General features: G+C 35.7%; 1 protein-coding gene across 2 annotated transcripts in view; it reads left to right on the top strand.

The window, feature by feature from the left end:
* Sara (Smad anchor for receptor activation) overlaps window positions 1–25,817 on the top strand; it is a 418,622-nt gene that overhangs the window by 350,606 nt on the left and 42,199 nt on the right. For both annotated transcript variants that reach the window (XM_090410157.1, XM_090410156.1), the window contains one exon: window positions 12,123–12,363. In XM_090410157.1, coding sequence (XP_090266283.1) covers window positions 12,123–12,363 — 241 coding nt within the window. The remainder of the gene's footprint in view (window positions 1–12,122; window positions 12,364–25,817) is intronic.

Here is a 25,817-nt window from a genome sequence, read left to right as displayed (position 1 = left end):
AGTGGACAGCCTGCATTTGCTGTTTTTACCGCCTCATTATCGGCAGTGCATCGCGTGAACAAGCTGAGCATCGCAGGCAGTGCAATATCAACATATTACTTTTGCATCTTGATTGATTAATCCTGTGTGTACAATGGCAAAAAGTGTTCCGTCAATAAGAGGCAAAAAAAATTTGGTAGATGATAACAACCACATTTACGTGTTTTCAAAGAGAACTGTAGATGAACAGCATGGAATCTGGGTTTGTGAAAGACGTTCCACCTGCAAAGGGCATGTTTGGACAGAGGGTTTGGAAGGCCCAGTTGTGAAATTCATTACTAAACATAACCATGCTGCTCAAGCTGCAAGGTCGGAAGCATTGCAATTGATTGGTCAAATATGGCATTATGCAACAACCACGAACGAACGGCAACAGCAAATTGTTGCATCAGTAATTGTAGAGGCTCATGCGAATGTCACGGCATTACTTCCTCAAAAGGATTCACTTAAACGAACCATTCGTCATGTTCAATGCAACAATGGTACTCCTGCTTTACTGAGCAATCTCCAGGACCTAGTAATTCCACAAAATTATCAAGAAATTATTATCGATGTACAACAGTTTTTGATGTGTGATTCTCAGGACAAACTGCTTCTGGGTCGCATGCTTATTTTCTCCACTAGTAACAATCTTCAGTTATTAGTGCATAGCCAGGAGTGGTTTTCTGATGCAACTTTTAGCACAGTACCCACACATTTCCAGCAGCTTTATACAATTCCTGTGGTTCAATTCAATGCAGTTATTTCAGTGGTCTACGCACTTCTGCCAAGCAAAACTCGTGCCACATATGCCAAGTTGCTTCAAGAAGTTAAAAATCTACAACCAGGTCTTCCAACCCCAGCGACTTATGTCAGATTTCGAACAAACTGCCATGCAAGCCTTCCAACAAGAATTTCCTAGTATTGTAAATACCTGTTGTTTTTTTCATCTTTCCCAAAGCGTTTGGCGAAAGGTACAGAATGAAGGTTTAAAAGCCCAATACGAACAAGACCATGAATTTGCTCGTTGGATTCGAATGATTCCGGCATTGGCATTTATTCCTCCTGCTAACGTTATTCAAGCATTTGAAGATTTAGTTGAAGCTGATGACTTCCCCATTGAAGCTATGGTGATTGCAAACTACTTGGAAGATACACATATTGGAAGAAGACAATGAAGAGGCTGGCAATTACCCATTTTTGCCATCGAATTGTGGAATGTTTACACACGAACACTGAATGATCAGCAACGTACCAACAATGCCGTGGAGGGGTGGAACAGGGGATTTCAGGAAACTTGTGCTACTTTATTCCCAAATATTTACCGATTCATTGATTCTTTAAAGAAACAACAACAACAAGGGCTACACAATTTCGAAATTACACAACCAATTGCTGGTAATTCAGAAAATCAAAGAAACAAGAAGTATGCTGCAATTTCTGCTAGAATCAAAACAATAGTCCAAGATTTTCAAAATCGTAATGTGATTGATTACCTTAGAGGCATTGCATACAACTTCGAGTTTTAACAATAATAATGTGCATCTATTCTATTAAAACAAAATAAATTATAATTATTAAAAAATTAGATGTATTATTTACATTTTTGTAGCGTACTCATTATCTACAGGGGGGTGACTTTTCCGGATCCCAAGGTATATACAATATATTTATATGTTTCTAGTCCTTTTATCATATAATTATAGTTTATTGTTAATGGCACGATGAAATAAGAAAAACATCATCAATGTGTATGTACAGAAAATGGTTGCAATCAATTCTTGCACATAAATCTTGTATCAGTCTAGAAAAAGAAATGCGAGGTTTTTTTTTTTTATTATTATTTTCCATCAAAAATCTTTATCGAAGATAATTACTGTATTTTCCAGCCTATAAGATGCACCCCTTTTTTGTACACATTTTTTAGGAAAAAAACTTTATCGCTGAATATTATAATGAATTTACAGTATTCTAAATATAAAGTAATAAGTAGATATACTTTCAACAAATACCTAATCTAACTAGGAAAGAGTACCCATCTTTTAATCTTCTTCATCAAAACCTAGAAATTTATCGTAGGTTATGTTTACTGTGAGTTGCTTTTTTTTTAGAACCTCTTCTTGATTCTGCCAAGTTCTTATCATTTTCTCAGTTGGGGGCACCCCGAAATGTTTCTCTGCAGCCCTGTTTCCATGTTCTTTAGCATAAGCAATCACAAGTAGCTTGTATGCAATATTGTAGTAATGCTGACGTTTTTCAGCCATAATTTGCCAAGAAATTTAGAGAAAATTTAACGGCAGAAATTTATCACCGTTCCCCACAACTGCTACAACAATTGGAAAGCTTAAACGAACACAGCTGTGATCGTCGATGACAGCGTATGCGCATCAATTGAACTCTACGTAACTGGAAAGCTCTCGCACACCACAAGAAAGAAATCGCGAGACTCGGAACAGAGAAAATTTTCAAGTCTGTTTTTCAGACTTATTTTTTGGAATTCAATTTCTTTAGTGAGGGAGGCTGCAATTGAAAATCTTCAAAATGAGTATAAATTTTGAATCAATCTGTATAGGATATGTTTCATATATGTTCTATCTACAGTGGCTAAGCATAGGATGTTATTAGAATAAGTATCCTACAAAAAAAAAAAGTTGCAATTTTCATCGAAAAATGAATGAGTTTCTATATTATATATACTTGATATTCAAAAAAAGTCTCGCAATTGGAAAGCATAATGCAATTTAACGTTTAACAAAAATTCATTTATAAAACTGAAGTGTCATGATCCATATAATGGTATTTTGAAGAGAAAGGGGGGGAAAAAGTTCATATTTATTTCAATTAATGTTATTTGAAAATCCTTATTTATAAATATTTAACATAATGATTTTTAATACAAACATTTGAAAATATTACAGAAATAATTTCTGCAATATTGTTATTAATGAAAAAACATAAATTATCTTGTTCCATTGTGCTGATTTGGGAAAATAAATACTTCAAATTTACCATTACTAAATAAAATCATTGCAAAGACTGATCTCTGGTCACAATAGATAACTTATTTTCACACAAGAATTTTTTTTTTTTTTAAATATGGAAACAGACAATAAGTAGACACAACATTCTTGGAAATGAACATAATAAATAATTATACAGCAGAAAAGTCAAAATATTGAAGGACATTGAAAGAAATTTCAAGTAAAACAGTATATATGTAGTCAAGTGACACAAAGGTCATTCTCTGATCTAATCCAGCAGTAGTTCTACAATTGCCATTAATTCCTTAATGATAGAGGAGTAATTACTTGATAAATGACAGATTGCAGCTTATGATTCGATGAGATAAAAATCCTGAAGTAGTCTGAGTATTTCATCCACTTTGACCTGCTGGGACATTATTTTTTGTTTTTGGTTGCGCGGGGGGGTAGGAGATACTCTTTTGATCAATGAAATTAGTATTTTTATTACATTATTACAGGTGATTCTTAACTATTGTAACTTCAGAAATTCAGTTTCTTCAGAAAACTGAACCATTTGCTGTTAGTCATGATTTAACACATTGTTCACCAACTCACCAGAGTTCCAGATAATCCTAACATCTTGGACCTTTTCTTAACTCTCTCTCTCCTTATGCACCAATGTTATTAGCTCTCCTTTTGGCAGGTCTAGTACCTTGTCTTTGTTTCCTTTTATTTCCTCATATCCTATAAAACTATAGCAGTGCTAATTGGAATGATGTTTGGACCTCACTTCCGTGTGCCGATCTGATCTAGCATTTACTCTGATCTAATAACCAAAACTATTCTTGCTGGGATGAGTCCCTTTATTTTTCACTCGACTCCATTCTTGACCCTATTTCAGGACCTGGTTCTCCACCAATTGTGCCAAAGCAGTCTAAGTCAAAAATTTGATATCTGTCTGGTGGCTCAAGTCCAAGACCCTAGTCTCTCACTCAGCTTACACTAGCCCATAACTACAAAAAATCATTAATAAATCCAAAGCAGACAGTAAGGGCCGCATTCACTAAGCTTGCCTTCTGCTTCCTTGCAAAAGTGATGGAATGCAACTTTTGTCCTCCTTGTTTCTACTTCTCTCAGAGCCCAATGGTCCTTCATGTGAGGCACCTATTCGAGATGGAGGGGGACCTCCCAATGATGGCACTGACCCTTTTCATTATTTTTCTTTGCTTTTCCTCCCATATTCTTTGCTTTACTTCTGCTGAATTTTTTCTTTGCTTTCTTCAAGACCACCATCACTGGAATCCAATGCCCTGCCACTGGGTTTACCAAGACTATCAGAATCCCACTTTGTGTGACCTATGGACATAAAGTGGGATTCTGATAGTCTTGCACTACTTTAGCTTCTGCTTTGGAAAGATGGTGGATGGTTTGGCAAGAATCAGTCAGCCAGCAGGCTTGCCTGCAAGAGTTGACGGTGTTGCAATGAATCTCATACCCCATGGTTGCAATGGTGTTGCAATAAATCTCTTACCCAAGGCTTGCTGTAGTGCTGGTATAGTATCCAGAGTGGCCTTGGCGTTTTACTCCCAAAAGTCATTGCTTGCTGGTGAGTAGGCCTAGATCTGAATCATACTTTACCCGAGAATGAATAATTTTTCAACCTCTTGTTTATCGTGGGTCTTCAACAAGTCACATGCAGAAACCATAGAAATAACCAAATATCTAAATAAAAAAAATTTTTTAAAAATCAGACGCTGCAACAAATACACCACTTTTCTTAATCCTGCATTCACAGGTGGAAATTTGTCACTCTTCTTCATCCAGAAGAGTTTGGAAGGGTTGGGAAATCTCCAAAATTGGGGGAAAATCTCCAAAATCTCCAATATTTAAACTGTTTAATTACACTAAACATGTTTAATGTAATTAAACATATTTAAACATGTTTAACTGTAATTGGCATTTCCTATCAAGGAAATGCCAATTACAGTTACCTCCAAAAAAAAATATAAATTTTTCTAGGGGCATAATATCAGACTGGGACCTCCTTGATATTCTGATGAGGAGTTCTGCACTAAACACAAGGAATAAGAGTGGCAACTATAAGACGAATCCTTATATGGTGGAAACATCATTCTTACCTTATATGAAGGTAAGAATGATGTTTCCACCAGGAACATCATTCTTACCTTCAGCACACCAGAATCTGTCATAGCATTTTATCTCAGCTGTCCAGTAAGATTCTTTATCCCAAATCCTTTGTGCTGCTTTAAGCGTCAGAAATATGGTGATCATTCCCAAACTGCCCATCGTGGCCCTGCTATCTCATGTGGCAGTAAAGATCATAAGAATAAAGACTAAGAGCAAAACACTGGAGTGCTTTTAACTGGGAGAATGATCGCCCAAGCATACCAAAGGCAGGAAGATGAAAAGGAGATCCGAAAAATAAAAACAGAGCAATGCCTCACCTATCAGGAGGTGAAGAGGTATTGCTCTTCTATTATGCTACAGAAGGAACAATAACATATCTGCTGAATTCTCTTACACTGAGAAAGGCAAATCTTAGGAAAGTATTAGTAGAGACACTGACATGTCATCAATTTCACTTTTTCACAACTACAACATTCCTGAACAGTATGACTTGCTTGCTATCTCTTTAGAATGAATCAAAGAGAAAAAATCGATATGGACTCATGATAATGTACCAAAAATGGTCCCCTGCATGAAAATCCTCTTGTCAAAAAAAAAAAAAAAAAAAAAAAAAAAAAAAAAAAAAAAATGGATGTGCATGACAACAGATTAAAGTCATGCCTCCAGACCCTTAATAATAGATGGTCCATCTATTAAAAGATAGCATGGATATCTCTGCTTTCCCCCCTCCCCTCCCACACACACACAGGAAGATAAAACAATTAATATACCTAGTGTCCTAGAGGGAATCAGCTATGATGACATTGTGGATATGTTTTCTGAAGAAAAATGATACATTGGCCATCCAAAATTCTCAGGGAAAGGGTAGAAAAGAATCCAGGACTAATGAAAATGAAACCTTTCAACATAATAAGATGTAACTATCATTCATAAGGACAGGAGAGAGAGGATGGGCCTGCCCACTGAGGAGTTGCCATTCAACTCTCGGATGGCAACTACCTTTATCCTGCAACTGATATCTCTTAGGATGACCTTGAATACTGTACTTGCTACCCCATTACTTTTAATGAGGGATTTAAACAGATGCAACACTATGGGGTAATGCCTAAACTAACACCAGAGGAAGAATTGAGTTATGCTTGACCACAACAATCTCTCTCTCTCTCTTGAACAAAGGAAGCAACACCTTCTTCCACATGTCCAGCAAAACATTCACTGCCATTGATAACTATCTGCTCATCCTCCATTTTCCTGCTGTTCAAGCAGGAAACTGAAGACAATTTGTATGGGAGTGACAATTCCCCTTGATATCAGTCTTTTTACATGAGCAACTGTGCACTATATCATAATGGAAAATTGAGCAAGCTGAGTAACCTACCTTCTCTACCTTAATTTAATTCTGTGACAGTTAGCTCATCTCTTATCAGTGATGCTGTAAACTATGTGACAGAGTGTATTACACAGTCTGCAACAACTGCAATGCCTAAAATATCTAGACAATTTCCACATTTCTCTAAGTCATGGCAGAATGATAATTTCACAAACCAGAGAAGCTCAGAAGAAAGCCTGAGCAAAACACATGCATCATCTAAACCAGAAGGAATCTTAGGTCCAATATACATCTTCTATAAGAAGATTAAACAAGAACAAAGATGTATGGAATAAAATATGGAAAATGAAAGGATGATACATCATCCACCAGCTCTCTGTCCTTGAACATAATGGATGCACAATTGCTGACACACTTGAGATTTTTGCAAAAACATTAGCAGTATTCAAACATTCGGCTTTGAAATAATGTTGGATCTAGTATCCACTATGCATATGTAATCAGTAGTATGTTCTTATCCCCCACCCCCCCCCCCCCACCAAATTCCATGCCCAAAAATGCAATGCATAAAAGCAACAAATTCTGCTTTCTTTGAATGGCACTGAAGAATCCAACAACAGGCCATTCACGGATGATGAAATGAAACCTGCTCGGATTAAATGTTGCCCAACTTCATAGACCAGATAACATTCATTATGAGATAGTAAAACATCCATCGACATCAGTCATGGATCAATTACTGCACTCTTTCAACAGAATTTCTATTAAAATAGATTTTCGATACCTGGCAAAATGCTATTATTTTATTGCCTTTCTGAAGCCAAAGAAGGGTCCAAATTCCCCGATAAACTATCCAGCTGTTTGTGCAAGATTCTGGAAAAAATGGTTAACACTTATCTTTTATGGTTTTTGAAGAGAAACAATCTATTTCAAGAACACAATCTACTTCTGCAAATATTCTGCAACCAGTCATCTAGTCTGGCTGGAAGCATCTATTAGAGATGCCCACCTAAAATATGAGCAGTTAGTGCCAGTTTTCTTTCATATGGAAAAAGCTTACAATACTACTTGGAAATTTGAAATATTGTAAAACCTACACAATTTTGATCTCGGAGGGAATCTCCCCCCCCCTTTTTTTTTTTTAATCATTTGTTTCTAACCAAATCTTCCAAGTCTGAGTGGGAACTGCTCTCTACAAACCATATGCCCAAATAAGGAATTCCCACACAGTTTTAAGCACACTTTTTGTAATCAAAGTTAGTGCAATAACTGAACAACTTCCTCCAACTATAAGTAATGTCCTCTGTGGATGACTTCACCATCTTTTGTCATTCATGTAATATGAGGATTATAGAAAACTGCAGCAAACTATTGAACTTTTTTCAGAATAGATGCTTGCAAATGGATTTAGATTTTTCACAGCATTAAGATGCTTTGTGTGCATTTTTGCTACAGGCACCCATTGATGAAGGCTATTTCACATATTCTCTACCCAAACATTAAAAAATGAATTTTATATATTCGTTCTAAATCTCTTCTTCATTATCATATTATTATGACCTCTAGCCAAAATTTCAGCAAAATTTTACTATCTTTAGTAAAAATGATCTAATGTGGATTAATCAACTCTGAAATACATCTGTTTACTACCAAGGGAAAGATAGCATCCCTGCCTCTATGCACTGTAAATTGCAAGTCATGTTTTCTCTTTTAACTGACCAGTGTAAACACTGGTCAGTTAAAAGAGAAAACATGACTTGCTGAAATACTAGCCAGTTAGAAGAGAAATTCTCTTAGTATACCATTGAAATTGGCCTTTAAAAAAAAAAAATATATATATATATATATATATATATATATATGAAATTCAATGCTCGATACTTCTTTCTAATTATCATTTCTCTCCTTAGTTCTCTTCCAAATCAGATAATTGCTATCACATAAGAGTTCTAAGTAATTCATATGGCCTAATATTAATTCCTTGGATGTTAGTATCAAATCCAAGCTCTCTAGTAGGTTTTTGTATATGTTGTTTTAAATAACTGTCATGAAGGTCTCTAAAAAATTATGACTAGTTGCATTATCAGCTCTTTCCCAGTCAGTATTTCCTATATTAAAATTCCCCATTAATCATCTTTTACTTTGCCTTATAGTAATATTACTCCCACCCTCAACTGTATAGACCATGTTTATGTACCATACCACACTGTCTCAGATTATTGTTAGAATTCATTATGTCATTGATCTGATAGTATAAATCTTCCTTGATAAGCAATAATATGTCCCCCTCCTCCTTTACCTATTTATAAACAAAACAAGGTATATTGAGCTATATAACAATGCAAAATGGCCTAAATTATTGGCAAGCAGTAGACAAAGAGGAAGACCGAGGAAGAGATTGCAAGATGAAATTGTTAGGATTGCTGGAATGTAATGGATGAGAAAAGCTGAAAACAGAATGGAATTGAGAGAGAGCATCATCCAGTAGTTGAAAAGAATAAGACGAAATCGTGAGCAGCAGCAGCATCAAAACAAGACTTAGAAATCCTCACAGTCTGCAGCTTAATTTAACTATAAACTTATTTTAAAATATATATTTTTTTAAATTATTTTAAATATTTAAAAAAAAAAATACACAAAACTTAAAAGTTTTATGCATTCATATATAAGAATGTTGATACCAGTCAAAGTAACTTTAAAGAAAATTGTTTTTCCTCTGCCTTTGATGTGAACCCTATTATCAATAACTTGGAATATCCTTCACATATACATCCAGTTAGTTGCCGTAAATTTTCTTAGTTGTCATTACAGATTTCATGGCTTTATTCAACTTGATCCGAATGGTTAGCATATCCACTCTCCATCCAACAAGCTGTGAGTTCAAATCCCACTTTGAGCATGGATGTTTATGATTATCTTTAAGTAGGAGATGAATTTCATTGCCTTGTCTGAGACCACCACCCTGCTTATTGGAGGCCTGAAGTGGCTTGAAAAAGTTCCATGTTTGATCTCTAGAGCATGATTTCTGGACTATGTAAAGTATATATATATATATATAACCAATAAAACAGGAGAAAAAAAAATCCTTAGCCTGCCCACGATACAATTGTACTATAGGTTTACAAATAAACTTTCTTGGGTGAAGCTACATTTAAAAAAAAAAAAAAAAAAAAGTATTTAGATCAATTATTACCATTGCCACTAAACTATTTCCTATTTTTAACAAACTGGTCCCATCATTTTTTTTTTTTTATTTTGGTTTAACCAATAAGAATACAATTTGGTTGGCTAAATCCCAAACTGCCAGCCCATCCTCGTTCGTTCAGTATCCAAGTAGATACCCAACAGGGTGCACCACGAGAAGGTGAGGATTGGACATTAGGTCAGAAGCCCTGGTCAGTTCTCCGCATTCCTTTAAAGGCTATGTGGAGGTCTCCTCTCAGTTATACTGCTTTGATCCTTAAACTGGTCCCATAAATTAATAAATCTACAGCCATGTGCAGCACATAACCTCTTTAAAATCTAGAAGAAGCATGCTGGAAGAAATGTGGAAAGTACATGTAGACTTTGAGCTTGAAGTCCAGGCATTATTTTCATTGCAAGTCTCCAGTAGGTAGATTCTGGCAGTTTTACGCCATTCAATAAAATTCATATACCACGTGATATGGTGCCTAGCATTACAAATGCTTGGTCTCTTCCTTTTGAGATGTGTTGACACTGCGCCTTGGTTCCTTTATATATTGGTTCACTGCTAGATGATTTAAACTCTCACAAGTAATACATGTATTAAGAACTTCTGAAAGATTTACCATCACAAATGTAGGCACATTGATTAATTGCTATAGTCAGATTGGAACCCAAAAATACACCCAGATTGTGGTGAGTTGAACATTGGCTCCATTAACATACTAAGGCTTTCTTTCTTTCTTTTTTTTTTTTAATGTATACCAAATTAGGTTGAAAAATCCTCCTTACCTCTGAATTCTGCCTGTTTTGTGCACTTTGAAAAAAAAAAAAAAAAAAAAAAGTGTTTAAACATGAGCAGTCTGACCACAGATGAGAGAACTCTCAACACTTCTGCACATGGCTAAAGAAGGTGAATCCATTCCGATAATAGAGTAATCAATGTGTTTTGTAGGATGAGTGTTTATTATTACATGTCGGAAAATTAACGTTTCTTTTATGAACATTATAGTTTTTAAAGTAGTAACTATTTTGCTTGTATAACAGTTGGAAAATTTTAAAATAAAGTATGTGATTTTGCATGTTGTGATGAATTCATACATCACCTTATTTCTTTCTCCCCTTCAACATGAATTGACTCTTCTTGGCACTCTGCCAGCTACAGTTCTCTCAACTGTGGGCTGTCATGTTGGCTGAGTGGTTAGCGTATCAGCTCTTCAATCAGAAGGCTGCAGGTTCGAATCCTGACATGGGCATGGATGTTTGTAATTGTCTGTGAAAATACTAGTGGCGGGCAGTAGATGGCATTGATGTAGATGATGGTTGTAGTTGGTGGAGACAGAGAACTGTGGAGTAGGTGCCCTCCCTCGATGAGTCTTTGGACTCCCTGGAGGTGCGACAAATAATAATAATTTGTTATGTGGTAGCTGCTGATTCAGCCAGTTGGAGATATATAAAATATCAAACTACAGACAAGTATATCTGTATTGTTGGCTGTCATGGTCATATCACTTATCATGACTTATAAGAATATATTAAATTGCAGATAAGTATATTTAACTTTCTCTTACTTGTATGGCATAGGACTTTTAGTTGCATTCTTGTTTTCAAGGTTGTATTTCTATAACTATCTTCCACATAAAAATATGGATATTAAATGATACTAAATTAATTTTAAAAATTTAATTTATAAATAGTTGCATTTTTTTTTTTTTTGGAAAAAAATCAAAAACGAAAATAGAGACTGATATTTAGTAGGTAGAAATCAATCCCAAAAGAATATGCAATTATTTATTTATTTAAGTTTTTTTTTAAAAAAATTACAGTTTTGCCTTTGATTGATTAGAAATCTAGAGTAATAGTAAGCATCATCAATTTGTACTCCAGTCCCTCATTTATAGTAGAGTGAGATTTGAAGATGCATTGTTTTCCATTAGCAAACACGACACACTTCTTGGGATGGCAGTAATGAAATCCTGAAAATCATGAGCATTCCTTTATTTTGCTAAACATTGATAATTGTCTATTCAATCTTTCAATAGACCCTTCAAAAATTAGCTTTAAGAAAAAAATCTTGAAAAAAAGACTTCATTCTCAAAAGTTGTCCTTTATAAACACAACTTTTCAATTGAAGAGAGTTTGTTATAATTGCTTATAATTGTCATACTGTTTTGTAATTTAAAAAAAAAAAAAAAAAAAAAAAAACAGTATTCCCCTACTTAACTGTGAATATTCGATGTAAACTTTGTTAAGTTGAAGATTACTTTTAAAACCAAATTGCTTTTTATAACACTATGATACACTTAGTTTTTAAATACTAAGGATTGTATATAAGGATGATCAAAAATTGGCCTCTTAAGTCAGTTTTCCCAGAGAAGGTGTTTTACATTCAAAAATCATTTTTCGAAGTTTGGATTGAATTTAAAATTCTTGTGTATTAAATTAGTGACTAATAACTTAGGAACATTTCTGTTTTGCAGTTACTGGAGCAAGTTTTATTGTATTTAGTGGTGCCTTAAAGACATCCACAGGCTTGACAGCAAAATCTAGTATAGTTGAAGATGGCCTGTTAGTCCAAATTCCTCCTGACACTATGGTTGCTTTGCGGAATGGTCTGCGCAGTATGGAAGATTTTCGCATAGGGTGTGGTCAAGTAGGTGCTAAAGAATCTGAAGAAGTAATACTCCAATGGACAAAAGATGACAAGAACTTTAATACTGGGTAAGTATGCTTTATTTATATATTAACCATGTAAAAATTGTGACAAGTTTTTAGTTTTCATATGATCTTGTCAAAGATGTGAAAAATATTTTTCATACCTTTTCATCTGGAGATTATTTGGCTTCAAAAGAAGGTAGTAGGTTTTCTCTCCCACACAACACAGAAATGTCTGCTTCCTGGTGTCAGTTCTAAGCAACCCAAGCCATTTGAGCTAAGAAACAACTGCTGAAGTTATTATATTGTTTCTCCCTTTACAAGAAGTGTTTGTTAATACTGAGTTAGTTTTTTCTCTGTTTGCATATCTAAGACAAGTATTCTTCAAATTCAGCAAAAAAATATAAAAAATTTCAGCATTTATTGTTATAATTTTCACCATTTAACAATAAATGCTGATAACGGTCACCATATATTGGTTGATGCATCTCATCCCATGTTCAGTAGATTAAATAATCCATTTTTCGCTTATTACTTACAAAATACTTTTCCTTTTTAAATAAGTGTTTTAGCGAGCCTCCATTTATGTAAGTAATCACATAAAATTATTATTTAGAGTGAAATGACATTCCTCAGAACATGTAACATTCACAACTTCCACTGCTTTCAGTTCCTAATCATGCACATCCAACTGGTCAGTAAAATTAGATTTTAACAGAATGTTAAGCTAATTTATGTTCATCAACAATCATATAAAAATCTTGATCTCTTCCTCATTGTTTTTATTGATTTATATATATATATTTTTTATGTAAATCATGCTAATGAAAGGTTGTAAACCACCCTTGTGTTAGTTTTAGTACCATACTTGGGGTGCACTGAATATTCAGATTTGCTTCAATATTCGGCATATTTTTTATATATTCAGCTTTGGCCAATCAATAGAAAGATTCACTATTCAGCCGGCCAAAGCAGAAAAATTTCTATTACGTGAGTCATAATAAATGCAACCAATCAGGACAAGTCTCCCCTTATTTCTCGCAACTGCATACAAATGCATGTTATTTGTATGCCAGCAGGTCTGTAGCAACATCCCACTATATATTTCATTCTGTTAGTCTCTGCATCACACTACATAGACTCAAACTCACTGCTTCAATAGGATATTGTTACTATCATTCTTTTCTTGCATTTCCACCCTAACTGGACTTAAGTCATTTGATATCATTAGTAGTACTTCCCTTTCTCTTCTGTCATTCCTAAAAATAATATACCCATTTACACTCAATCTCAGTCACCATATCTGATTCTGACAGCCAGGTTTCACTAATGCCAACAATCTTAGGTCACATCGTATTTAATAAAGCAATGAACCTTCATTGCTTTATTAAATCGTATTTAATAAAGCAATGAAGCAAACAACCATTGTTTCTGATTCTCCTGCCATTTGTGTGCAGACGTAACTAATTACCACCTAGCCTATTCTTATAATTAGATATGCAATCTATTTGGCCTTGATATATAACTTTCTCTTTTCCCTTTATATAAGTTACATATAATAGTAACAATGTATTATATATATTATGATATCATTGTTAGTAGTACTTCACCCTTTATATATATATATATATATATATATATATTTCCCTTATCTAAATGATATGGGATTCTTGTGTAGAGGCTTAAGTGATGTGAGGACATTATGTTGGAGGTTTAATGGATTTTTTACAACACTCAAAAAGAATTAAAATAGAATTTAATACTTCCTATATTTCGTCCTAGTCACTAGGACATCTACGGGGATTACAAAGACAATTAATGTAACATGCACACAAAAACTTACAATACTAAGCCCAACCACGTGGGTGACAATAAAGTCCTATCTAGGTGGAGCGCCCTCTAAGGGCAGTAGTAGGTGGCCTGGAATGTAAGGTGGGACCTCTGGTGATGACTGTTTCCCAAATCTTCGGAAGATTAATGCAACTGTATTTGTTAAGATTTGGTTGGTTTCTGAGAGCTGCTGCTGCTTCTAAGAAAAGTCTCTCTTTCTTGAATTTGCTGTGGTGGAGCATGGTGGTTTTCTTCCATGATACCCTGTGGGTGGTGTCCAAAACATGGTCAGTCAAGCCTGAATGGCCATAGTTGTGTTTGAAGATGTAAGACTTGTGTTCCTCTAGATGGATGGATGCTGATCTGCCTGTCTGTCCAAAGTACACCAGCTTACAGGAACAGGGTACTTTGTAAACTCCAGGCAGAGAGAGAGGCGGGAGCTGATCTTTCGTAGAACGGATAAGGGTAGCAAGTTTGCAGTGGGGCTTATATGCTGTGTGTAGGTTATACTTTTTTAGTATCTTGGCTATTTTTTCGAAGTGCCACAGATGTAGGGTATGGTGATGGCATTTTTAAAATCTTGTTGACGAGAAGGACGGGGAATGGGGGAGGAGTTGATTATTTTTTTGATACTGTGATCGCTGTAGCCATTGGAAAGAAAAGTGCTGTGTATGTGGTTAAGCCCAGTAGTGAGGGCGGTTCCACTGGAACAAAGATTGTGGGCTCTCTTGGTAAGAGTTTTAATAATGCCATATTGTTGACAGGGGTGGTGGTGGGAGAGTTGGTGAATGTATCTGCCTGTGTGTGTGGGTTTTCTGTATACGGTGAAGGTAAGTGTATCATTAGGCAGGCGCATGACTAAGGTGTCTAGGAAGGGTAAACAATTGTTCTTTTCCTTTTCCATAGTGAACGGGATTCTTGGATGTAGACTATTGAGATGACTGAGGAAGGAGTCTAACGTGTCTGGGCCATGAGGCCAAATAGAGAACACATCATCTACATATCTTGGCCAGGTAGAAGGTTTGACTCAGCCCAGATAGACTCAGCCCCACTCAAACCTTCTATCTGGCTAAGATATGTAGATGATGTGTTCTCTATTTGGCCTCATGGCCCAGACACGTTAGACTCCTTCCTCGGTCATCTCAATAGCCTACATCCAAGAATCCAGTTTACTATGGAAAAGGAAAAGAACAATTGCTTACTCTTCCTAGACACCTTAGTCATGCGCCTGCCTAATGATACACTTACCTTCACCGTATACAGAAAACCCACACACACAGGCAGATACATTCACAAACTCTCCCACCACCACCCCTCACAACAATATGGCATCATTAAAACCCTTACCAAGCGAGCCCACAATCTTTGTTCCAGTGGAACCGCCCTCACTACTGAGCTTAACCACATACACAGAACTTTCCTCTCCAATGGCTACAGCGAACACAGCATCAAAAAAATAATCAATTCCTCCCCCAGTCCCCGTCTCTCTCATTAACAAGAATTTAAAAATGCCATCACCATACCCTACATCCGTGGCACTTTGAAAAAATAGCCAAGCTACTAAAAAAGTATAACCTACACACAGCATATAAGCCCTACCGCAAACTGGCTACCTTTATCCGTTCTACGAAAGATCAGCTCCCTCCTCTCTCTCTGCCTGCAGTTTACAAAGTACCCTGTTCCTGTAAGCTTGCGTACTTTGGACAGACAGGCAGATCAGCATCCATCCGCCTGGAGGAACACAAGTCGTACATTGTTAAACACAACTATGGCCATTCAGGCTTGGCTGACCATGTTTTGGACACCACCCACAGAGTATCATGGAAGAAAACCACCATGCTCCACCACAGCAAATTCGAGAAAGAGAGACTTTTCTTAGAAGCAGCAGCAGCTCTCAGAAACCAACCAAATCTTAACAAATACAGTTGCATTAATCTTCCGAAGATTTGGGAAACAGTCATCACCAGTGGTCCCACCGTACATTCCAGGCCACCTACTACTGCCCTTAGAGGGCGCTCCACCTAGATAGGACTTTATTGTCACCCACGTGGTTGGGCTTAGTATTGTAAGTTTTTGTGTGCATGTTACATTAATTGTCTTTGTAATCCCCGTAGATGTCCTAGTGACTAGGATGAAATATAGGAAGTATTAAATTCTATTTTAATTCTTTTTGAGTGTTGTAAAAAATCCATTAAACCTGCAACATAAATGATATGGGGTGGGGGAAGGAAGTGCATATCTCTGATAAATCATGTATAAACACAAGAATAACAATGAATTTGTAAAACAAAACAATATAATCCTCGAAGATTGTATTCTCATGAAATCTGGTCAATTTCAGAAACTTTCAAAGTTTCTGACAGTACACAATGGTAAGAAAAAAATATTTATCAACTTATTTGCTGATATTTCACTGGTATTATATCCAGCATCTTCAGAGCACAAAAACAGTTTTTCACAGTATGCAAAACAACAAAAATTTGGTAAAAGCAGCGGGACTAGTGTAAAAAAAAATGTAACAGACAACACAAGGAACTAAAGTCCTAATTTAAGAGAGAAAACAAAGATGGCTTTAGTTCCTTGTGTTGTCCTAAACTAGTCCCATTGTTATACCAAATTGTTGTTGTTTTGTACACTGCGAAAAACTGTTTTTGTACATCTAAAGATGCTGGATATAATACCAGTGAAATATCAGCAAATAAGTTAATAAATATTATATTCTTACCAATCTGTGTTGTCATCAATACCATGAAAATAAATAACATGTACTGTGAACACATAAGCCTTTACACACGTTGTGGCTATTTTGCCTATTTTCTTAAGGAGTACTCCTTGTATAACATTTGACTTTTTTTACTCAATTTATTTAAGACTTTAATGATATTTTAAAGACATAGGTAATCGAAAAATATGGAAGGAATAATTTTGAATATACCTTTGTAAGAAGCTTGAGGTTGTCTTCTTTTGGAGCAACATCAAGCATATGACGATAAAAATTTTATATAACTGAACTGCAAAATATGACTGAAAGGAGTGGGGCAAAAATGTGGAGATTGAAATATGTTGGAGCTAAAAATGTGGAAAATCAAAGATATGTGAATTAAAAGCAGTCCACACAATTAGCCTAGTGGATGTGCACTTCATAACCATATGCCTGGTGAAGGAGCGTTCTAGGTTCAATTCCCATCGGTGATGTGAGGAGCTGAAGGATCTTTCTCAGCCATAGCCAAGTTAGCCGGTCTTGGGCATGGACAGTAGGGTCCCCCCCCCAGTTTTTTCTGGAGTTTTTCATCCCGCAAAGCAAGCAAACCCAGCCTTGAGTACTCAACACTACAGACATAGGATACACTGGGGCGTAGGGCTGACCACCTTATCCTGTGAACGATTTGAGGTCCGATGATTAATAAACCTTCGACACCGCAAAGTAAAAGAGGGGAAAAGGAAGATGAGATGAATGATTTAAAAGCTGAATTTCCAAGAATCAGTTATAATATATTTTGGGAAAAGGAGAAAGCTAGAATATAATGAAAGAAGACTAAGAGTAGGTGTGTGAACCATTTTGACTGAGTGTTGGCTTAGTGTTTTTGTCTTAGGTTTATCTGTGTTGCTTTCCATTGGTGAGAATCTTGACCTAATCTTCAATTTGTGGGGCTTCCAATTCTCTGAAATTACATAGGGGCAGTGGGTGTTTATGGAGTTTTTGTCACATTTTATGACTATTGTTTTCGATATCCTTAGCATTGTTTCATTTTTTTGTATGTCTAACATTATGGCTTTGTCAATTTGCAAGATATGTTTCTATTCAAGAGGGTGGGGATGTGATTTCTGTTTTCATGGTATTTTGTTCTTTGTTTTTATTTTGGTTTATACATTTCTTATTGTTTAAATGTTCTGGGATTAGTATGCTGTAATCATGGAAGTGATATTACAGTTATGTTGGCAAGGAAATTTGTATGCTACGTTGTGGTGTTCTAATATTTCCTAATATATGTGACATTTGGTAGGTTTTAGGAGTGTTGCCAAATTTGGTTTATAGTGAACACTACCTTATAGTCATTATGCTTAAAAATGTATTGATAGGCTTTGCATATGTTCTGGATATATGGCAGTTTAATGAGTTTTTGTGTAGGGAAGTTTGCTTTGATTATTGGACTTTTAATTCGTTTTCACTGTTTGGTTGGCATAATTTATTAGCTGTGTTGGATAATTTCGGTCTCTAAATATCTATGTTAATTTCTTTATTTCTTTGTTAAGATAATTATATGTAGTTGAATGCGTGTATGCATTTATAAATTGTGCTAGAATGACCGATTTTTTAATAGAATAAGAATGATATGAGTTAAAGTGGAAGTAGTTATTGATATGTGTAGCTGTTCAGAATGTTTTTGTGGTTATTTTGTTGTTGATTCTAATTAATGTTAGGTTTAGGAAATTTATGGATTTTTCATGTTCTGTTTCTATAGTGAAGCTTAGTCTGTTGCTGAAGTCATTAAGGGACCCTTGTAAAGAGGTAATACATGTTGGTTCTCCAATGCATAGCATGTTGTCTACTTATCGGCTGTAAAAGTGATGTCTGGGGGGTGGCTTAATAGATGTGGTTCAAAATGTGATAGAAACAATTTGGCTCATTTTCGACTAATATTTTGGCCCATAGGGAGTCTGAAAATTTGGATACAGATGTCATTGTTAATTTTTAAAAAATTACTGAAATTATTAGTTTTATGATATTGCTGTGTGTTCATTTTGTTTGTGATCCTAAGGAGTAATGTATGAATGATGTCTAACATTCTGGGGATGTCCACTTTGGTGTATAGCAACGTTGTGTCCAGTGAAGTGAGGAAGTCTTCGTGGGATAGAGTTATGTTTCTTATTTTATGAAATAGGTCATCTGTGTTTTTAATCATATATTTTGACCTGGTTAGTAAACGGTTTGAGTAATTTTACTAAGAATTTTGATAAAGGTGATGTGGTAGTGTTTTTATATGAGATTATTGGGCATATTTGGTAGCCTTATTTATGGGTTTTAATTTGTCCAAATATGTATGGAGTATGTGTGATGCAGGGTATTGTAAAAATAATCATAATTTAACATTATGAATATTTTTACAAATTGTTTTTCTGTTAATATATTATTAGTTTTGGTTTCATGATACATATTGTCGGCACTTGCGATGTGCCCATTATTGTTGTTATTTTGTCAAAATGAAATGTAAAGCATTTAAAAAAAATGTATATACATATTGGATTTGGATAGTTGTGTTACATTCAGAAATTTTATTGTAGTTTAAAATTATTAAGTGTTGTGTTTTATAAAGACATTCTCATTACCCTAACGGAGACATGTCAGCCATTATACATTACTTCTTGCTTTTATATCATCATCATCATCATCAAATTCCTGCCATGTACCCTCAAGGGGTGTAGAGGATATGATTGTACTACATGAAAAATTTACATCATTACTAACTTCCTGTCTACAATTTTCCTCCAAATCAGTCTGTTACTTGTCAAGACTCCAACATTATCAGATCTTATATTTCTATCGTCTAAGGCACTTTGTACCGTATCAATCAATCTATATTTTGGTCTTCCTCTGGGTCGTTTTCCTGCCAACCTGGCAGCGAACACTTGTTTTGCTAATCTTTCCTCAACCATTCTATTTAAGTGACCATACCACCTGATATTAGCTCTGCTAACGCATTCCTGGATGCTGACAATGTCAAGTTCTTTCCTAATATCCTCGTTTTTAATATGATTTTGCCATTGATGCCATCTGTTCACACCTCTAATCTTTCTCAGGACTCTCATATCTGCGGTCTCTAGTCTTTGGTCAAGTGTTTTTACTTCTGACCCAGCTCTCAGATACATAAGTTAAAACTGGTTTGAACACTGTCTTGTATACAGCTAATTTAGTGTTCTGACTAATTTCTCTCTTATTCCATATGAATTTATTCATTTGACTTCCTACCATACCAGCTTTGCTGATTCTGTTGTCTATTTCCATATTTAATTTACCATCTTCACTAAAATTGTGCCTAAGTAGCTGAAATGTTTTACTTGTTCTGCAGGTTCTCCATTCATAACACAGTTGACATTTTCAATGATTCTGCCTATTTTCACTGTCTTTGTCTTTTTATTGCTGACCTTCATACCATATCTATTACAACAGTTATTCAATTTAGTCAGGGAATCTTACAGACTTGTAGCAGATATATTTAGAAATATAACATCGCCTGCATAAAGCAAAAAACTCATCTCCAATTTTGATATCAAGTTTAATTCCACTTTCCTTCATAATGTGAACCATATACAGGGGATAATGTACGTCCTTGTCTCACACCAGATTTAACATTAAACCATCTTCCTGTACTTCCATCAATCCTAACTGCTGATTTGCAACTGAAATAAAGACTAAGTATTGCTTGATATAATGCCCCATTGACACCATATAACTGTAGCATATTGAATAGCTTCTGTCTTGGCACCTTGTCATATGTCTTTTCCAGATCGACAAAACTTAAATACAGATCATTGTTATATTCCCATATTTCTCGACTATTCTTCGTAAATTGAAGATCTGATCCTGACAGCCTCTATTTGGCCTGAATCCAGCTTGTTCTTCACCAATATTTTCTTCCACAATTCTTTGCAACTGTTTCTCAAGTATACTAGCATAAATCTTACCAGGAACACTCAGCAGGGAAATACTTCTGTAATTCTCACATTCAGTTTTATTTCCCTTTTTATATATGGGTACTATGAGAGCTTTACTCCAATCAGCAGGAATTCGTCCCTCTGTCCAGACATTCCTCCCATGACTTTTGTTTAGCTAATTTTACACAGTGTTTAGCTTTCTTACATTAAAAAAAAAAAAAAATCAGCTAACGCATTTTTATTCCCGTATACGGGGAGTAGGCGAGGCCATTTAGCCCTATCTAACTTTTGGAGACTGAGTGGGCAGTTCAATCTATAATGGTACCAATCGGAGATAGATGACCCAAGGCTATCACTAATTAAGCAGTACACAGTGAAGAGAGACGGCTCGAATGTGCTGCCGCCATCTCGTGGTCCCTAATCCAAACACAATATATTTAATGTCTGAAATAATGTGGGTTCTACGGTCGATTTTCTTGAGTTTATGGGACGAAAAACCTGCTTGCCCGTGCCAGAGATCGACTAACTTGGGAACCGGTCGAAAAAAGGCTTAGAAAAATTTCCTCTAGTCGGCGACTCGAAACTAAGTCTTCCTTCGTGCGGCCAAGCGGCGTGGTGTGCAAACGCCACATCCACTGAGCTACACAAGCTTTCTTACATTTGTCTCTGTATTCCCTAAGAGCACAAGCTGACTTATTTGCCAGGAACTTTTGATATGCTTTCTTCTTTTCTTTCATTGCCTCTTTAACTTCCTGTGTCCACTATGGAGTTCTTATTTTTCTATTCTTACAGACAACCTCCCTATATACCTCTCTGGCTGAATCAATCAGTGTTTTCTTCAGGGCTGAAGAAAACACTGATTTGGTTCCTGTTCTCAAACACTTTCATTTTTTCATCAATAATTTTTGTGTATTTTAGTCTGCAGTTCACATCTGAGAGCTGCTCAACTTTTATTTGCTTTAAAACTTTCTTACATGTTGTTCTTTTCAATATAAAATTCAATTTTATCCTGCTCAAGACTAAATAGTGATCACTTCCAATTTCAAATCCTCTGTACACTCTGGTGTCCTGCACCAGGGAGAAAACATCACTATCAACAATAACATAGTCAATGACTTTTCTTATTACTTGCCTCTTTTCTCCATGTGAATTTGTGCACATTTGAATGTTGGAACATGGTTTTAGTAATAACCAGTCCATGTCCTGAGCAGAAATCCAATAGGTATTTGCCATTATTATTAGCTTTGCTCTTTTCTCCAAATTTTCCCAAAATATTTTTGTATGTCTGACAATCATTTCCTACTCTGCTATTTAGATCCCCAACAAGGACCAACTTTTCCTTTTTCATTATGTCAGTAGCTTTCTCTAGCGCCTCAAAAAATTCTTCCATTTCTACCTTAGTAGAGCCTTCAGTGGGACCATAGGCACAAATAAGTCTCATTATTCAGTTTCCTATTCTGATATTTGCCCATATCACTCTACTTGAGACTGCCTGCCATTCAAGAAGATTAGCCTCGTATTTAGTGTTGAATACTATGGCTACTTCTTTTCCTTGATTGCCATTGCCTGAATATAGCATTTTGTATTTATTGCTGAGAAAGATCTCACCAGTTTTTCTCTTTTTTGTTTTAGTCATTCCTATTATGTCAATCTGGTACTTATCTAATTCCTCAGCTAGCTCCATTTCTTTGCCATTCTGGCTTTTTATGGTGATAGTACCGATCTTCAACTCTGGTGATATTGAGTTGGGGTGTGTTTTAGGGTTTGTTCCAGTACCTGACTTTTTGCTGTTCGCCCTGGTTCCCTAGCGAAAACAATGGGGCCTTCTGGGCGAGCCCCAGCCGGCATGAAATTTTGTCATGTTGTGTCATCATTTTGTATATTGGTTTAAGCCAATAAGAATACAATTGGTCGGCTAAATCCCAAATTGCCAGCCCATCTTTGTTCGTTCAGTATCCAGTTAGATACCTAACGGTGCATCACAAGAAGGTGAGGATTGGACATTAGGTCAGAAGGCCCTGGTCGGTTCTCTGCATTCCTTTAAAGGCTATGTGGAGGTCTCCTCTGAGTTAAACAGCTTTGACCCTTAAGCACTCCTTTTACAGCCATTTTACATGCATATAATAAATTTAGTTTAACCATCTTACCAGCCATTATGGATCAAATACACATCCTCATACGCTTCTTATCCATCTTAAATTTCAATGTAATATCAATGGTATTACAATTTTAATATGCACTTCACATCCATGATAACCTTGACGTCTATAGATGTCTTGGCCCCGGTAGCGTGGTTAATCCTTTATCCAAGTGTAAGCAAACCAAGTTTGCGCCTAGAGTATCATCAGGATTGAGGCAACTCGTGGTAAAGGTGGACTAAGCTCTCATCACTTGTCTTTGTATCTCCCATAATGCAAAGTACATCTCTTTGCAGACATGTATAATGCTATGCAATTAGGGAAGGGCCACTACCCAGACTGGTTTCGACATTTATTGAGGTCTCGTCAGTGGGAGCCAGACCCAGAGGTGGTGATACTAAGGTGGAAGTAATGGAGTAGTCATATTTACCTATATGAGGTGCCAAAGGGTGTTTCACCTTATTATTAAATTACTCTGGATTGGAGAAAGATGTTGGGAGTTTATTTTCCACTTGGTTAGACTATAATAAATTTAGTTTAATCCTTTATCCAAGTGTTAACTTTGTTTGCTTACACTCATATACACTGTATTATATATCACTCACTAAAAACACACTTAATAACCACGGTAATGACTATTTAATTCGTAAATATTTCATCCCAAGTATCTTGGGACATCATCAGTACAGTAGTTTTAAATTATTCTGGAAATAACATACAGTTAGGCGCATGATTACAGTGGAATCTCAATATGCATGCAGTAACGTGTTATAGAAGTAAATTAAATATAATTGAAAAAAATAAAAATAAATAAATAAAAAATATATATACATAAAGATTATTTTACACAATTTTGTATGACAATTTCCCATACTTTAGGAATAGTAAGAACATCGTTGCGGTTTAAATTTGGTCTGTGTAGTAGGGCTTCAGCACTTTCTTTATATAAACGTTCATATTTATATAAAGATCTGTGTAAAAGTTTCGACTTCTCCCAGTGGATCCTATGGTTTGGATTTTCATCTCCGTGTTTGGAGAGACCAGATTTCTGTGGTTTGAAAAGACGAATGTGGTCTTGATGTTCTGAGATGCGTTTCTGAATAGACCTACCTGTCTGACCAAAGTAAGACAATTTGCAGGAGCATGTGATCTCATAAACGCCAGGTAACATCAGAGGTGAGAGTTTGTCCTTAGCAGAAGGTAACAAGTTATAGATTTGGTTGATAGGTTCGTAAGTAGTGGCAAAATTGTATTTCTTCATAATTTTTGAAAGACGTTCAAAGATGCCTTTGACGTAAGATATAGACTTAGAAGAAGTCCATAGGGAATCCTATGGACTTCTTCTTGTCTGGGTTGATGTGTGTGGGAAGGTGACTGATGATTTTTTGAGTTGTTTTATGATTATATCCATTTAGTATAGCTGTATTTTTGATTATTTATAGTTCTTGGTTTAGAGAATCTTCAGAGGAGCAGAATTTGTGTGCTCTGGAAACTAGTGATTTAATGATGCCAAATTTCTGAGATGGATGATGAGCGGAAGAATTGTGAATGTAGCGACCTGAAAATGTAGGCTTGCGATAGACAGAAGTTGTGATGGAGCCATCTTCTTTTCTTTGAATGTGCAAATCCAGAAGGGAGATACCCTGTGGAGATTCTTTTTCTAGCGTAAAGTTGATGCGAGGATGAAGAAGGTTTATTTTATCTAGAAACAGTTGTAATTCCTGTTCCGGATGATCCCAGACTGCAAATACGTCATTTGCAGTTTGGGATCATCCAGAACAGGAACAATCTGGTCGTAACCAGATTTTTGGTTTGGGTTCAAAAGTGAATATTTTTTCTTCAAGGTGTTCTAGAAACAGGTTTGCTAAGTTTGGTGATAAAGGAGATCCCATTGCTGTTCCTTCTTCTTGTTTATAAGTTTGACCTTTCAAGGTGAAGTAACCAGATGTAATAACAAATTTGAATAATTCAACTATATCAGAAGGAAATTTTTGAGTTAATAATTCTACTGTTTCTTTGTGGGGAATGTTCTTGAAAAGGGAGACAATGTCGAAGGTAATTAACAAATCAGTTTTTAACAGTTGAAAGTCTTTTATTTTTGCATGAAACTCTGTGGAATTTTTTTATTGAAGAGGCTGAGTGGCCTATATGAAGACGTAGAAGGTTAGATAAGAATCTTGATAACTTGTAAGTTGGACTGCTAATAGAATCTATGACTGGTCTGAACGGAACATAAATTTTATGAAGGTTAGGTATGCCATAAATTCTGGGAGGTCTAGCATGGTAGTATGTCTTGAGTTTTGAGTTGACGTTTGTAGGATGATAATCCAGTGTGGCGTAAGTATTAAGATATCGGAGTAATAAATTCATTTTTCAGGTCATATGAATTGGTATCAAGAACCACAGTGGTATTTTCTTTGTCAGCTCTGGTAATGATTATATTTTTTTTCTGTTTTAAGAATGTAAGAACTTTCAATTCTGATTGTTGGATATTCCATAATTCTATTAAATTTACTCTGGAACTTGGAAGAGAAAAACAACTACTGTTTTTAGACATCTTAATCAAAAAATAAATTGATTGCAGTATGAATCTATTGGTGTACAGAAAACTGACCAATACAGGTTGCTACCTGCATTTCAGCTCCTCTCACCACATCTTACATAAACTCAGCATTGTACACATGTTAAAGAAGAGAGCGATTCGCATCACAACAGACAACGAGACACTTCAAGATGAGTTAACATTAATTTCCAACAATCTGTACTTGAACGGCTATCCAAGAAGACTAGTCAATAAAGTCCTTTTCTCTGAGCCACCACAAAAAGAACAAGGAGATATTCAATATATAAAAACTATCGCAATTCTGTTTGTAAGTGGCATCTCCTACTAGCTCGCCA

The sequence above is a fragment of the Typopeltis vanoorti genome, chromosome 20 (genome assembly GCF_054136105.1).
Source record: "Typopeltis vanoorti isolate ZY-2024b chromosome 20, IOZ_Tvanoo_1.0, whole genome shotgun sequence".
NCBI lineage: Eukaryota > Metazoa > Arthropoda > Arachnida > Uropygi > Thelyphonidae > Typopeltis > Typopeltis vanoorti.
The sequence above is the reverse complement of the archived record's forward strand: the minus strand, read 5'-3'. Positions and strand labels throughout refer to the sequence as shown.